This window comes from Galeopterus variegatus, unplaced genomic scaffold, assembly GCF_000696425.1.
Source record: "Galeopterus variegatus unplaced genomic scaffold, G_variegatus-3.0.2 Scaffold2054, whole genome shotgun sequence".
NCBI lineage: Eukaryota > Metazoa > Chordata > Mammalia > Dermoptera > Cynocephalidae > Galeopterus > Galeopterus variegatus.
Window position 1 is genome coordinate 133,910 of NW_007728165.1, and position 15,527 is coordinate 149,436.

Sequence of the window (15,527 nt, forward strand, 5' to 3'; positions counted from 1 at the left end):
CACACACACACACATTCACACACACACACACACACACACACACACACACACAAAAAAAAAAAAAAAAAAAAAAACGCGGGGGGGGGGGGGGTGGGGAAGAAGATATAACTACTATACTTTTTTTTGAAGTTGTTACAACAAGCAAACGGAAAGGACATTCTTGGGGGGGAGGGGAGAGAGGGAGGAGGGCGGGAGGTGTCGGTGAAGGGCCATAATAATCATATACATTGTATATTGACAAAATAAAAATTAAAAAAAAAAAAAAAAAGAAATGCTTGGAAAAGTTGCAGAATTTTACTATTTATAGAAATAAAATAAGGTATGTGAAAAGTATTTGTAAACTGTAACACTTGTTTAAAAGTTTTTCATAATGCATAGATTTTTTTTCATATCATTTTTCTGGAGCACTAAAAAAATAAACAATAATCAAATTAAAAACATTAAGCATGTTTTTAAATACACTGCATTATTTAAAAACTTATTCATAAATGTTTATATAAAAAAAAAGTGAACTATAAATGAATACATTATACCTATAATAAAATGCTGACAATCAAATATCATGTCTGTTTCAACAGAAAAAACTGGGGGAAAGATTTAAAAATGGAATATGCTATTTAACCTAGCTTTTAAAAATGGGCCCAAATTTTCTATTCCCTTCATTCTACAAGTTTGGTACTGTTACGTTTCTCTAGCATTCCCAATCACTGATGAGGACTTTTAAGTGATAATCTGCATTCTCTTTTGTCTAGCTTGTGTGTTTATGGTATTTCCTGCGTAGAGTTGTCAAATTTGGGCATTTGCCAAATATAATTATGCTGGACATCTGAGAGGACAACGTAGACTTTAGTGATCCTCTTGGTAGGCCAAGTTGGAATTTTCAGGTGTAATGAAGAATTTTCTGGTTCTCATGGTGTGCTACATGTCCTGTAGGAACACACAATCACTCAACAGAGAGAACCTCTAAAATTTCTCCAAATTATAAGTGAAGATTCACTTCATTGGCTTGGTTTTCCTTCTTCTTTAGGGTGTTTATTTATGTCCACGTATATTTTATCTAAGCTCTATGTCTACCACAGTTCCAATGGTAATTACAGGGGCCGTAGATTTTCCCAAGACTTGCTGAGCTGGATTTCCCACGTGTAACTTGGAAGGAGAGGCACGGGTACTAAAACAGAGAAGCTTGGTAGTAGCAACAAACAATTGGACCAAAATTAGTGAAAATACATTGTGCTAAATGATTCCTAAAAGTAGTATGGTCTTTCTGAAGTATTTTGTTATATTTTATGTATTTTGCTTAGAGTAAATAGTTTTTATCTACTTATCCTAACAAAGCTTATTGTTACCTAGATGGTTTGTAATTTTGTCTAAGACTTACATGGCTGCTTTAATGCATGCAATTTTTCTCTATAAATATGCCACACTGTTAATAAATTCAAAAAGTTATCAATTCAAGATTTTTAAATGGCAGAATCAAGAAGTTAAAAGGATAATAATCTCTGTCACCAAGGCAACCATCCTGATTCTTTTAAGATGACAACTCAGTTTATTAAATTATTATGAGGGTTGTGGATTTCAAAGAATGCTTTTTATCACTATGTTTTCTCTTGATATCTCACAAGCACTAGATAATATAAAATGTCTTCTTACAGTTTTTCTCATTTTAATATTGAAAATTCAAATTATTTACTCATTTGAACATGGAATCTCTATTTGTAAGATTCTGCCAATTGTTATTAGTACACAGAAGATTAATTATGATAAACGGCTGAGCAAATCTAGTTATCTATTTAGTGGCTAATTAAATAATGCTAAGGGAAAATATTTTACTGAATACTCAATATTTTAGATAAATATACCAAATTATAAGTATGCATCTGTTTTTGTGATTTTCTGACACTTTTTCTTTTGTATTGATTTACAAAAATTTTGAGATTACTGCAGAGTATAAAGAGAAATATTTTCTCCCCCTGGAAGCACCTAATGTTTGTGATTAAGTGGGCATACACTCCAGGTATAGTGACAGGCAAATATTGAGGACAGTTTCTTTCAGGGATGTTGAACCCCATAGATGTAAAATATTTGGGGCTTTTACTTTGTTATGTTTGATTAGTTGGAAAGATAAGGTAAAATTTTTCGAGAAAAATAATAGATGCTACACTGCATATTAATGACCTCTACAAAATTTTTTAAATTAATACATTAAGACGATATCTAAGCTATCTCATTTTTACTATTAACTCTGTAGTCTCAGGTTGATCCACTTTTCTTCTTTGAATTTTATTTTCTCCATCTTTAAAAAGAGATACCATTTCCCATGTATGCATAAACCAGACAGAGGTGAAAATTATTACAAATAATACATTTGACAAGCTATTCATGGTAGAGTTTACAGATTTGGTGGGTTTTTGTCTGTTAGTATGTTTCATATTTGATGAGGTACTAGATAAGATTAATGTGACTGTACATCAGAATCATCAGGGAAGATTTTTAAACATTCCTGAGCTGTGGCCAAACTTATTCAATTAGTCTCTCATGGTAAGGAAACTTTTAGGGAACTATAATTTAAATAAACTCTCAGGTAATAATTTCAGAATCACAGTCAAAAGTGTGAATTACTTTCTAGATCAATGTTCCATATCTTAATTTGCATATAAATCTCCAGGAGATCTTCTTAAAATGAAGATTCTGATTTATTTGATCTAGATGAAGTCTGAATTCTGCATTTCTCAATATTTCCCAGATGATGTTAAAGTTGCTGGTCCATGGACCACACTTTGAGTTGTGAAACTCTAGTCCAGAGAAAACTCTTAATAAAATTGTTAATATATGACCACAGTTTAATCAAAAAGTCATAAAATACCAAAATCAGAAATTACCTGAACATCAGTAAATCCAGTGTCTTTGTTTTTACAGATTTGAGAACTAAGAACCCTGAGATTCAGTGACTTAATCATAGCAGGTTAACAGCAGAACAAGGACCAATGCAACTATCTCCTTATTGTGTTCATTTCAGTTCATCTGTCATGTTTAAAATTTTTATATGTTCAGCTGTTGAGCATCAATTATCAATAGTTACTCCAATGGTCTAGGTCAATGTGACAGTGATATTAACTTAGATTGCATTTTATCATTCATGTTTTGGCACTTTACTAATAGTAAATTTATATACAGGGGTCACTATGTATAAACAAAATGTGCAGTTTTTCTCTTATCCTCAACTATCTCCCTTCCTGGACTAACAATACACAAAATCTCCTATTTTAGAATTATTCTTATGGGTTGCCATGGCTCTCATCCTTATTTTTAGTTAGAACACATTGCAAATATTTTAATAATTCAACTGTTTAAAGCTCAACCTCTAGAGAGTCTGATTTAGTACATCGGAGATGGAAGGTAATCTGGAATTCTAAATTAGAAACAAATATTAGATATTGTGGACACCTGTGCCTTTCCTGTTAGAATTTATTATTGTAACAATATCCCTTTTTAACTTTCACTTAGTTTGGGTGATGCTAACCCATTCTTTAGTTCCAGGGGTGGGCCCATTCCCTAGGCCTTGACAAAGAGCTTGTTGCGTCTTTCTGGCCAACTGATTGGTCCCAACAAGGGTATGTTACTCAATCCAGATTAATGAGGGTCAACTACATTGTTTTGGGTGAAAAACATTTGAGAAACATTTGGGAAAGAGAGCACAGGCTCTTCTCCTGAGTTGCTAAGGTAAAATAATTTTGGCCTCAAGCTTCCGATGATTCTAACTGCCACTAGGAGAGAAAAGCCTGCCTGAAAAGGAAGCAAATGAAACAGAGGAAAGAAAAGAGGGTCACGACGTAAAAAAAGAGGATTTACTAATAGCATTACATAAAAACCGATTTCAAGCCATTACTGAAGCTGGTTCTACTCTTGTAACTTTCAATCACTTAAACCAATAAAGTATTTTTTTCATTATGCCAATTTTTGAATCGAATTTTGGTATCTTGCAAGCAAAATAATTGTAATTAAGACATCACTTGAATCCAAAACACAAGTTGCGAACCACTTGTAAAATTTCTGTTTTTCTTTGTGTTGTTATTTTATTTTTTAGCAGACTGCTTCTAAATGAAAACACAATACCTGGAGTAGATAAAATTTTCAGCCATCTGCATTAAACTAGCAGATTAGTTTCTCATGATTATGAAACAGGGAACAGACAGACTGCAGAGAGAAGAGTCTAAAATACATTAGACCTAACAACTTCCCACACACAGGCTTCTCAGTTACCTTAGGAACAGGTAGACATGTAGCAAGAAGAACTACATAAAATGGCTGGGCCTAACAGTCTTTTGATTCCTCCTGATTTTAGCACCAATTCTTACCTCTTGCTTTCTTTGGACTGTGACTTCAGGCTTTGGTTTTACCCACTAATATTTGTGACCTCCTGGTTCCAGTTTGTGTGCCTTGACAGAGATGAACAAGCTCTTTTAGTAGCACAGGTACTGAAGTAGCCTGACTCAGTGGGCCCAGAGTTTACTCCATTAGCAACTACCTGGAGAAGTGACTTTCTGGATCATTCACTAGATCTCCTTGTTCCTTACTCTTCTCAGCCTTTTTCACTCTAAGCCCATCTCCATGCCCACTGTTCTCTTGGAGCTTTGACCCTCTGTCATCACAGATCTGACCAAGATTGTGAAAGACAGGGAGAGGATAAAGCAGTAAGTTCCTCGCGCAGTCTGAGAGCAATATGCAGCTGTGCAGTTATGGAAATTAGTTTTGATCTAGACTTATTCAGAGAGATCCAATAGTAAATGTATCTACTTAACAAGGTTACTCGGGCCTACCTAGTAACCAATATTCTGAGACTATGAATTTTAACAAGTTTAGTCACCTTTCCATTCTCCTTCTTTTTTTCATACACCATATTTTTCAGACACTTACTGTTCAGCCTGGTGTAAAGCACCGAAACTGCCAGAAAAGATGGATGCAATGAAAGCTCTGGCAGCAAACGCGTCCATCTATCTTACTCCCGATGGCGTGATACAACCTTCTGAATGGCCTAATCCTACAGTCTTGAATATTTATGTGGCTTAAATTTCCTGGCTCTTCCTCATTTACTCTGACTGCAAAGAGCTATTGTGGCTTTTAATAAAGTAGGAAAAATACACAATGAGAGAACGAAGTTTGAATTTACTGAGCAGCTCTTTAAATCTCGACTGTAGGGAGAATGTAATTTGTTTTGCTCTAAGTAGAGGAGTTTCTTCTTCTGCCATTAGCATGCATCAAATACAATCTCATAGAACATCAGCCTTCATATCTGGGTGCTTCTCATCCTTAAGGATAGTTCCTTATTTTGAACAGCAAGTAATTAGGAAGCAAGGAAATTAAACATAATGTAATGGTGCTTTGCACTAAGGCAAATGATATATCTATAATCCAGAAAGGCCCCTGTACCCCTACAATTGATGACCAGTTTTTCCTGTCCAAAAAACTGAGTGTACATAATTCTGAATGACTGCAATTATTTTTTCTTAAGTTTAAAGCTAGCTACCAGGAAAAGACATTATAAAACAGAATTCCTTCTTAGAAGACTATTATTGTCTTTTAAAATTATGTATTTCAAAGGAGATAAATGTTATAATGATTATTCTTAAATACAGACTTATTACAGATGAAATTTTAAATAAGAATAAACTGTAAAAAGGAGATAAGTATATCCATTGTGTTGCACTTAGAGGTGTTAATACAAAAGAATTAAAAAGCTGATAAAGAATTATACTTTCTGTGACTATTTACCTAATCTGAAAAGTTACTGTCATAGAAAAATTAATATAGTAATACAAAAAAATTATATTAGGTTTTTGATAAACCAGTATTTTAGTTTTGAAAAAAATATAGTAAAATACTAACATGCCTATGCTGCATAGACATATTTTTTAACTTTGCTTTAAGACTACTGGATTCTCTCTCTCTCTCTCTGAATGTGTATGTGTGTATGTGTGTGTGTGTGTGTGTGTGTGTGTGTGTGTGTGTTTATATCAGTGTCGCTGAGCCTGGTTTTAAGTTTGACTTGGAGTACTTATGAAAAATTAAGAAAATTAAAATTAATTTATTTGTCTAAAAATGAGGTGTAATTATTTATAATGTCTATAAAAAAATCATTATACAATATAAATATTTTTTGTGGCTCTTTACCAATTTCTCCCTAACTTCCACTGCCTCCCCTTTTCCCACATCTGGTAGCCTCAGTCCCTTCTCTCCTTTTGAGAGTTCAAGAAATTATTGTAATTGTTGTTTGTTTGTTTCTTTCTTTCTTCCTTTTTTTCAGCTCCCACTTATGAGTGATGACATGCAGTAATTCTCTTTCTGTGCCTAGTTTATTTCACTTAACATAATTTTCTCCAAGTTCATCCACATTGCTGCAAATTGGCGAATTTCATTCCTTTTTATGGCAGAGTGGTATTCCACTGTGTATATATATGCACCACATTTTCCTTGTCCAGTCATCCGTCGATGGACATTTAGATTGGTTCCGTATCTTGGCTATTGTAAATAGAGCTGTGATAAATATGAGAGTAGATATCCCTTTGACATGATGATTTCCGTTCCTTTGGGTATACACCCAGCAACAGGATTGCTGGATTGTGTGGCGGTTCTATCTGCAGTTGTTTTGAGGAAGCTCCATACTGTTTTCCATAATGGCTGCTCTAAATTACAGTCCCACCAACTGGGTGGAAGGGTTCCCCTTTCTCCACATCCTCTACAGCATTTCTTATTCTCTGTCTTTTTGATACTGGCCAGTCTAACTAGGGTGTTATGAAATCTCAGTGTGGTTTTGATTTGCATTTCCCTGATGCTTAATGATGTTGAGAATTTTTTCATGTATCTGTTTGCCATTCATATATCTTCCTTTGAGAAACGCCTGTTCAGCTCCTTTGCCCATTTTTTAACTGCTTACTTGTTTTTTTACTGTTAAGTTGTTTGAGTTCCTTGTATACTCTGGATATTAATCCCTTGTTGGATTCATAGTTTGCAAATATTTTCTCCCCTTCTGTAGGTTGCCTTTTTGCTCCGTAAACTGTTGCTTTTGCTGGGCAGAAGCTTTTTAGTTTGATATAATCCCATCTGTTTATTTTTTTCTTTTGTTGACTGTGCTTTTGGCGTCTTGTTCATAAAGTCTTTGCCCAGTCCTACTTCATGAAGTGTTTCCTCTATATTTTCTTTTAGTAGTTTTGCCATTGTTCATATTTTCATCCTCTTTCAGTTCAGTTTATATATGATAATCTCATGTGAAGACTTACTCTTACCATTATTAAATATGCAATGCCCTGACTATTTTATCTCATTAACTGTCTCATTTGTTCATTTATTCATCAAATTCTTCAACATGGTCTTTTCAATCTTTTTTACTGAACAAGATGATCTTTTCTTCTTTGGTTATAGAATACCATTTACATTGATCCTGAAACTACTAATAAATAATTATCTTTGTTAGCAATACTACATAAAACCTCCATTACAGTTTATTATTTTATTTAATAAACTTTCATCGTCAGCCATTGGAAATGTTGTAAGCAAACACATATGCTTCTTCCACCTGGCACATTGCTTGGCACATGGAAACACTTGGAAGAGATTAATTAAAAAATAAATTTGTTGACTGAGTTTAACCCTAGAAGGAATACAACATGTCAGTGTTTCTGAAATAGTGATTATCTAAGGATATGCTTCATTACGGGTGGAATCTTAAGCCTCTGTGCTTTGTTCTCTCTCAAAAATTTACGGTTTTCCAGAAAGTAAAATATTCAATTTCTATTACAGACATCTTCAATTTTTTTTTTCCTTTTTCATTCCTTAGAACATTTTGGAGAAGTCTGTATTTTCTCCCATATTTTTAAGACAATATCGAAAATTTTTCATCATAAGTTAAAAAGTTGCAAATTATGTGATTTACAGATTATCGTAAATATCAACATTTAAAAATAAAATTGCTATATTCCTTTAAAAACTGAATTGATAGATTGAAAATACGATTAAATTATCAATTTAAAATAAGTATCAAAAAGCTCTTTAACACTTGGAAGTTCTACATCTTTCCCTTTTTTCTTTGAATTCATATTTTCATTCCACCTCTCTCACAAAATTTTATTCAAGAGCAATATGTCTTTATTCTTGGAAAAACTTTTTTTTTATTACACCATCATGCTTCTCTAGAAAAAAAACGTGTATATATTGTAAGTTTTAAATTTTGTTCATATCAAATGATTTTGTATACCTTTAGACGTAAGGATAAAAGGTTAATATTTTACAAATCTTCATAAATAATCATTAAACCTGAAAAGAGAAATTTCATTAGAATGTCATCTCTTTTGGAGGGAATCAAACCCTTGACCTTGGTGTTACAAGCACCATGCTCTAACCAACTGAGCAAAGTGGCCAGCTCCAGAATGTCTTTTCGTTATGAGATGAGTGAAGCTTTAAGAGTAGTTAGTGTCTCTATGGATAAATGTGATTTACAGCTAGAAAAAGATAAGGTTTAGCAACAAATCTACCCCTATTTTTTTGTTTTTAAAGATACAAGTGTTGAGAAGCCTTATGTACATCTGTAAATACATATGTATGCCTTATGCATACATGGGAGTACTTCAAAAAGTTCATGGAAAAATGGAATTAAAAGATAATACAAATTCTTCCATGAACTTTTTGAAGTACCCTCATATACACATACACACGCACACAGGCCCACACACGCACTCGCACAGAAATGCCAATCTTATTATGGTAATGTTATTTAATTTTTTGGTCTCCGAAGTAAGGTCAAAATGGCATATGGAATAAACAAGAAATTTATTTTCAATGATCTCTCTTTTGAGTAACTGATTAATGCCATCTTCAATTTTATTGAAAACAAAGATTTGAAAAACATTATTTGCAAAAATTTGTTACTCTGTCCTCAGAGTCATTCACTTTCTAAATTTCTGGGAAGTAAAGCAGCTTTATTAGATTTTCCAAATGATTATTAGATAAATCTACTACTCTCAGGTAGTACCTTGTGTAAACATTATACTCAAAAAGTTGAAAAATAAAAATATTGTGAACTATAATAATTTTGGGTAAAATGGTATTGTATTATGTACTTTTAAATATATTTCTTGTTTTAAATATTATTATCTAAACCTTGGAGCTGCTACTCATTTAATTTATGGAAAACATTTGCTATGTTAGCTAATGAGCAAAGCTACCCTTTATTTTAAAAACTCTTACCCAAATCAAACTTGCTATCTGTCAAACAAATATATAATTACACTTTTTAATTTAAAAAACAGTTTTAATTTGAATTTTGAGATAATTACTATTAAGCAATAAAGTTTGCAGCACATCTGGAATATATGTTATTAAAAGTAGTTAAAATAATGTGAACTTAAAATAATAAATTTATTTTAATAATAAGTGATAAAATGAGACAAACCACCATTTTATTGCATTTTATTTTATTTGTACTAACATCATGTTATATAGAGACAAATTTTAAGTTGTTCATGAAGCTAGAAGTATGGTAAAAAAAAAGTTTTATAATGTTGCAATATATGTGTGAGGGAGATATCAAACTCTGATGTTTTACTTCTGGGAATAATTAAATAAGTTTCAAACATAAAAGAAATAATTTTGTTAGCTATCATCAAAAATTTTATAATGTATCATGCAAAAAATACATGGTAAATATACATATATACGAAGGTACTTCAAAAAGTTCATGGAAAATAGAATTAAAACATAATACGAATCAGTATATTGTTTTATTTTTAATAGGAGGTGAAAATACATATATATAATGTATACATAATACATAATATATTATGTATATATACATAGACATACATACATTCACATATATACATATATAGTTAATTGGTTCCACAAATAGCATATAATTTAATTTTTTTTCAATAAGAGGTGAAAAATACAAGGATTTTATATTAGATGAAATAGGATGAAGTTTGACTATGATTAGATTAAATATTTCACAATATAATTTCATAAGGTAGGTTTTAACTTCCTTTTTGAACAATAGAGAATTAACCTTCACAGAAACACAGAAACATGGTGTCTGATGATTTATTCAATGCATCTTTAAAAGTTTGGTTGTCCCAGAATATATTCCAGTTATATTTAAAAGAATCAGTGCCACTAATCTACACTGCTTTGGTTTTTTCAAAGCATTTTTCTTATCAGCTAAGGCACTTCCTAGAAAGAAGTATTGAGAATAACTCTAAAGAATTGCTTAACGTTAAAATTTGTGAAAGCAATTTTTAGCTTTCAGTATTTCCTACTGATGTTTGCTCTCATGAGACTGTCCCTCAAGAGCAATGCACTCTTTCACATTATTCAGCTAAATAAAAAGCAAAATTTTGAAATGAAACTTGTCATTGTTCCCATAACTTCACTCTATCACGTATCTGACTTCAGAACATCCTACCATGACACAGAACCCCTGTGTATCAACACCATGCTTCTCACTTAGCAGATGTATGCATTAGACAGGGCTGGAAGACCCACTAGTTAAGTGTCCTTTTGGGTCACATTCTAGCAATTTGGGGATATGTGAAGATATTCCTTTAGATTGCAAAGTGGAAATTGCACTGCTATAAACTTGGGAACGTTCTCAGGCAGATCAATTTTAGGAAAGCATACAAATGGCATTTGATTTGTTTAAAGCTATCTGCACTTTTGTACCCCTTAGAAAGAGGTGTATCCATGTGGTGTACCTTGGTGCTAAGAATACTGCTCAACAGGACAGTTCCAGATAAGCAAAGTACACCCAACCATACAAAGCACATAATTATTCCAGGAAATGTGATTTACAATGGTATTTGGTTTTCATAGTTAAAATTTTTAGATAATTAAATAAAAATATATTTTCTAATGGTTTAGTGCCTTGGACCCTCATCACGGAGTGTTTGGTAATAGAATTTAATATTTTAAAATTTTGACAAGTTGAAAAATAAAATTCAAATAGAATATAAAGACACTTGGTACTATTACATGTAATACCCTAAAGCTATATTTATATATAACAACATACACCATAGAATAGCAGATTCAAAAATTTCATCCATATTAATAATCTGTTTAATAATCAATCCTGCAACCTGAGATTAGTCGACTGGACCATTATTCCACATCAAATTAGAAATGCAAACTTCACCCATAAATAACAAGCTGTCTGAGTTTCTGTTTTGGTAAGATAACAATAACTGGACAAATAAAACTAATGCTTTAAGTGCATTTAAATAAAATGTCTTAGACACAGGGAAGTTGAACAAAAAATGACACAGTCTGATGATTTAGGTAGTATAAAATGATTAAATATGATTGAATAAATATGATTTGGAAGGGGTATTAATGAATAATCATTTAGATGGATTAAAATCAAATGTTTTAAGAGACTTTATCATTCTAGATTACCAAAAAACTTATTTCTTAAACCAAACTTTTTAAATATAAAAATGCATAAAATAACCCATGATGAGATATGAGTATGCTCTTAGAATCTCTTCCCTAATAATAATGTTAAAAGTATACTTTCAAGTGCAGAATATGTATTTAAAATGCTTAAATATCACATACTGCTTCCAAACTCTTATTGCCTATATGAATGCACAAAAAGCTTATACATAAAAAATAAGTAATTTTAATGAAATATATCTCCTTTAGTCCAATTTCAACTAATGTTATATAGCTTCTGTATCCAAGGTAGAGCATATAAGATGTTTCCATAAATGTTCATTTTCTTATGGAACTTTGTGAATAATATTATTAAGAAAATATATTCAGGTGATTTTAAGTCATTTGTCCTCCTAGTGTTGAATATGTACTTTGTCTAGAAATTAGTGTACATGATGTTTAAGCACATATATGCCTTAGATTGTTTTGACTAATGAGCATTACTGACATTAAAAAGTATCCTAAACAACTACTTAACAGATTTTTTTGTTGATATGATAAACCAAGGCAGTAATTTAAGAAACAATAATTAAACAGCTTTGTGTGGTTTTTCAACTTACACTAATCATTACATAAAAGTTAATTTTAAAATAATTCCAAGTAAGAATTCAAATCAATAAGAAAGAGGTTGTTTATTAAATAACACATATATTTATGGAGAATATGACCTTATTATATTCTTGTGGAATTCAATTTATAAGCGAGAAGACATTTATCTGTTTTTTCCCCTTTATTTCCAATTGAAATAAACATGTACAAAGGCTATTATTTCCAGATAATGATGAGTTGCTCATTAGCTTAAAATCTGACTATGTTCTAGTCACTGTCCTTGGGAGATCAGCTCTAAAAAGTCCCTGCTCCCCATTGCCTCTTTAAGACATAGTTCCCACTCCTTCCTGTAAAAATCCCTTCCCCTCTGAGACTCTGGCTCCATAGCTGTACCTCTTTTTCCTTGGCTTATTGCTCCCTTCTTTTGGATTGTGACCACCCTGCTCAGTCACTGAAGACCTTAGGTATTTGTGAGGGTTAATTCTAGGTGTCAGCTTGATTAGATTAAGCAATACCAAGAAACCTGGCTATCATTTTGGTGTACCCATGAGGGTGTTTCCAGAAGAAACTAGCGTAACAGCCTGAATGGACTAGGTGGGAAAGATCCAACCTCAGTATGGGCAGGAGCCATCCAATTTGCTGGGGTCCCAGAGAGAACAAAACATGGAAGAAAATGATGAATCTCCCTCTCTATCCACTGGAGCTGGGATGCACTCTTCTCTCCTGTTTGTGGACATCAGAGATCGAGACACTTCAGCCTTTGAATTCCAGCACTTGCACCAATAGCACCATCAGCTTCCCTCGTTCTGAGGCCTTCAGACTTGGACTGAGCCACCCTACCCACATCCAGGACTTACACCAAGAACACCATCAGTTTCCCTGGTCCTCAGGCCTTCGGACTTGGACTGAGCCATGCTACCAGCATCCAGTTTGCAGACAGCCTATCGTGGGACTTCTCTTCATAATCACGTAAGCTAATTCCCTTAATAAGTCCCCTCTCATATATTTATAACATATCCTATTGATTCTGCTTCTCTGCAGAACCCTGATTAATACACTGCTCCTGCTAGGAATCCCTCTGCACCACAACCAAGCACACCCAGTTGATTCCACTCCTTGGGAATCACACCTGATACATACTGACTGGATATACCTTTGTTTCCATGACCATTATACTCCACACTAGCTCAGCTATCCTGTCCCACAGTCATCACCTAAAATGGAAAATAATACTGACAGTAAAATAAGAAGAAAAAGAATAAGAAGAAAACTTCAAAATCAATAAATTTGGCCATATGATAATAAAGACCATGGGCATCATCATCTTCTGAACTAATTCCAAGGCTACAGAATTCTTCCTCATACCTGAATCCCAACCCACATTGGTCTGTGTATAGATAGATTTGCACAAATCTACCGAAGAAGGCATCTATTAAATGAAAAAATAGTGAGATCTGCTTCATTGGAAGGAATTGAGTATTGTTTTTCTTAATTATAAATCTTGATCTAATCATTAATTTAAAATTCTATATTAAAAATAAGTTAATGCTGCAACACAAGTGAAATATATTTGAGTCACACTACAAATGGACATTACCATAAAAGAATAAGAATTTTTTTCAAAGGTGAAAACAACCAACCTTTTTTTTCCAAGGGAGGCTCCTCTATTTCTCCTAAATCAAGACAAAAACAATAAATTAGAAAAACATTTAGCATATTTTAATATGGCTTCCCATTTTCCCATTTTCTTTTGTTTATTTTTTGAAAACCTATTAGTTTTGACAGTCATAGTCCTTATACTACTTTGCATCCCAAATTTCACTTTTTTTTTCTCCTTTTTGTCTTTTTTCGTGACTGGCAATGGATCGCAACCCTCAGTGTCTCACCTGTACCGGACCAGGACCGGCAACGGGATCGCAACCCTCGGTATTGCGCCCACACCTCTCTCAGCCAGTGAGCTGCCGGTCTGTATGTGGGATCCGAACCCTCGGCGGGAGCACCGCCACGCTCCCAAGCGGCGCACTGTAGCAGTGTGCCACCGGGCCGGCCCCCCAAATTTCACTTTTTAAGCATAAACTTTGTTTATGTACATTAATGTTGAAGTAGTTTCATTTTTATGAGTTCACTAAAATTGTGGCAGTGATCCAAATTATACATTATAGGTTATATATCATGTTAATTTAAGTTATCTATTGTTCATCTTGACCTTTCACTGGGGCCAAAACAAATATAAATTCAGACTAAGTTGAAGAACGGACTCTAATAAGAGCTTTCTTGGTATTCAAGTCTGAATATATGATTTCTGTTGACTAAGACTGACCCTAAAAAAGTCATCTAAAAGACATAATGACAATGCTTTGTTCTTTTCATACCCATTCAATGGCAGTTTATGTGTGATTTGAGTTTGTTATTTCCTTTTACTCATTAATATATATAAGAAAGTACATAGTTTATTTTCATAATTGTTGTGGCCTTTAGAATATGTCCCTCCATTCTACAACTCCATTTGGTTCAATAAATTGACTCTTTTCATTGTGCTTTTAGTAAGATTGCTTTCTGTTATTTGACTATGAATATGACGTATGTGTATAAGATATTTACATGTACTTTTAGTTCACAGTTTTTATTTTACTCTTCCTAGAGATAAACTTCAGAAATAGCTACTATTTTTTTCCCCCCAAAGAAGCATATAAATGTGAGTTTCTATTGTGGGCTTATAGTAGTGCATAATAAGACTCTACTATAATGCTACTTTAATAGTAGCATTTAATTTTGACATTTTTGCCATAATGGCAAAGAAGCTATAAGATGAAAACCAAATAGAGACCAATTTACTCCATTTGGCAGCCTGTTGATATGCTCTTAGCTCTCAGAAGTGCATTCATTTTGGTTTTGCCTGACCCGAGTGCTCATTTGAGCTTAAACCTAATGAGCCGCTGCAATACATTTCTAATATTGGTCCTAGCAGTGAGATAAGTCTCTATATTCTTCATACCTTTATCAGTATCTTCATCCCCATCATCTTCTTCATCACCTTCAGATGAGATGATGTCAGACAACAAAGAAAAGAAGCCATAGATCCAGTCTGTAGTTTCCTCCACAGCATCATGTACGAGTTTTAGAGGATCTGAGCCCATCTTAGCAATAGAACTTGCTACAAGTAATTGAAAACAAAAGAAAAATTTTGCAATCATTTCCGAAGAACCTAAGAAAATCTGCTTTTCCTGATTTGTTCTTTTGAAACAATGAATATGTCAATTTCAAGAATTAAATACTGCTTGTCCAAAATTGTCTTTTTGCTCAGAAATAGATACTATATCTTGCCATGGTATGCATGTGTATTCAATTAAAAGTAATATTATTGGATACCTCTGGTACCAAGTATTATGGAGTTACCAAGAAAAAATTGCCCTTGAGAAGTTTATAATCTAAATAAGAGTTCAGCATAGGGAAAAATTGGGAATGAATTAAAATATTGTGTATTTACATTACCCAAATTG

The 15,527-nt window shown here is 33.0% G+C and overlaps 1 protein-coding gene across 1 annotated transcript in view; it reads right to left on the reverse strand.

Annotated features, from left to right (window-relative positions):
- The window catches only part of TRDN (triadin), a gene marked incomplete at its 3' end in the record, with an annotated part of 179,582 nt that overhangs the window by 84,392 nt on the left and 79,663 nt on the right, over positions 1-15,527 (reverse strand). Inside the window, exons 3-4 of the mRNA XM_008580267.1 lie at positions 15,023-15,181; positions 13,668-13,700 (exon numbers count right to left, since the gene is read on the reverse strand). Of these exons, the coding sequence (XP_008578489.1) occupies positions 13,668-13,700; positions 15,023-15,181 (192 nt within the window). The remainder of the gene's footprint in view (positions 1-13,667; positions 13,701-15,022; positions 15,182-15,527) is intronic.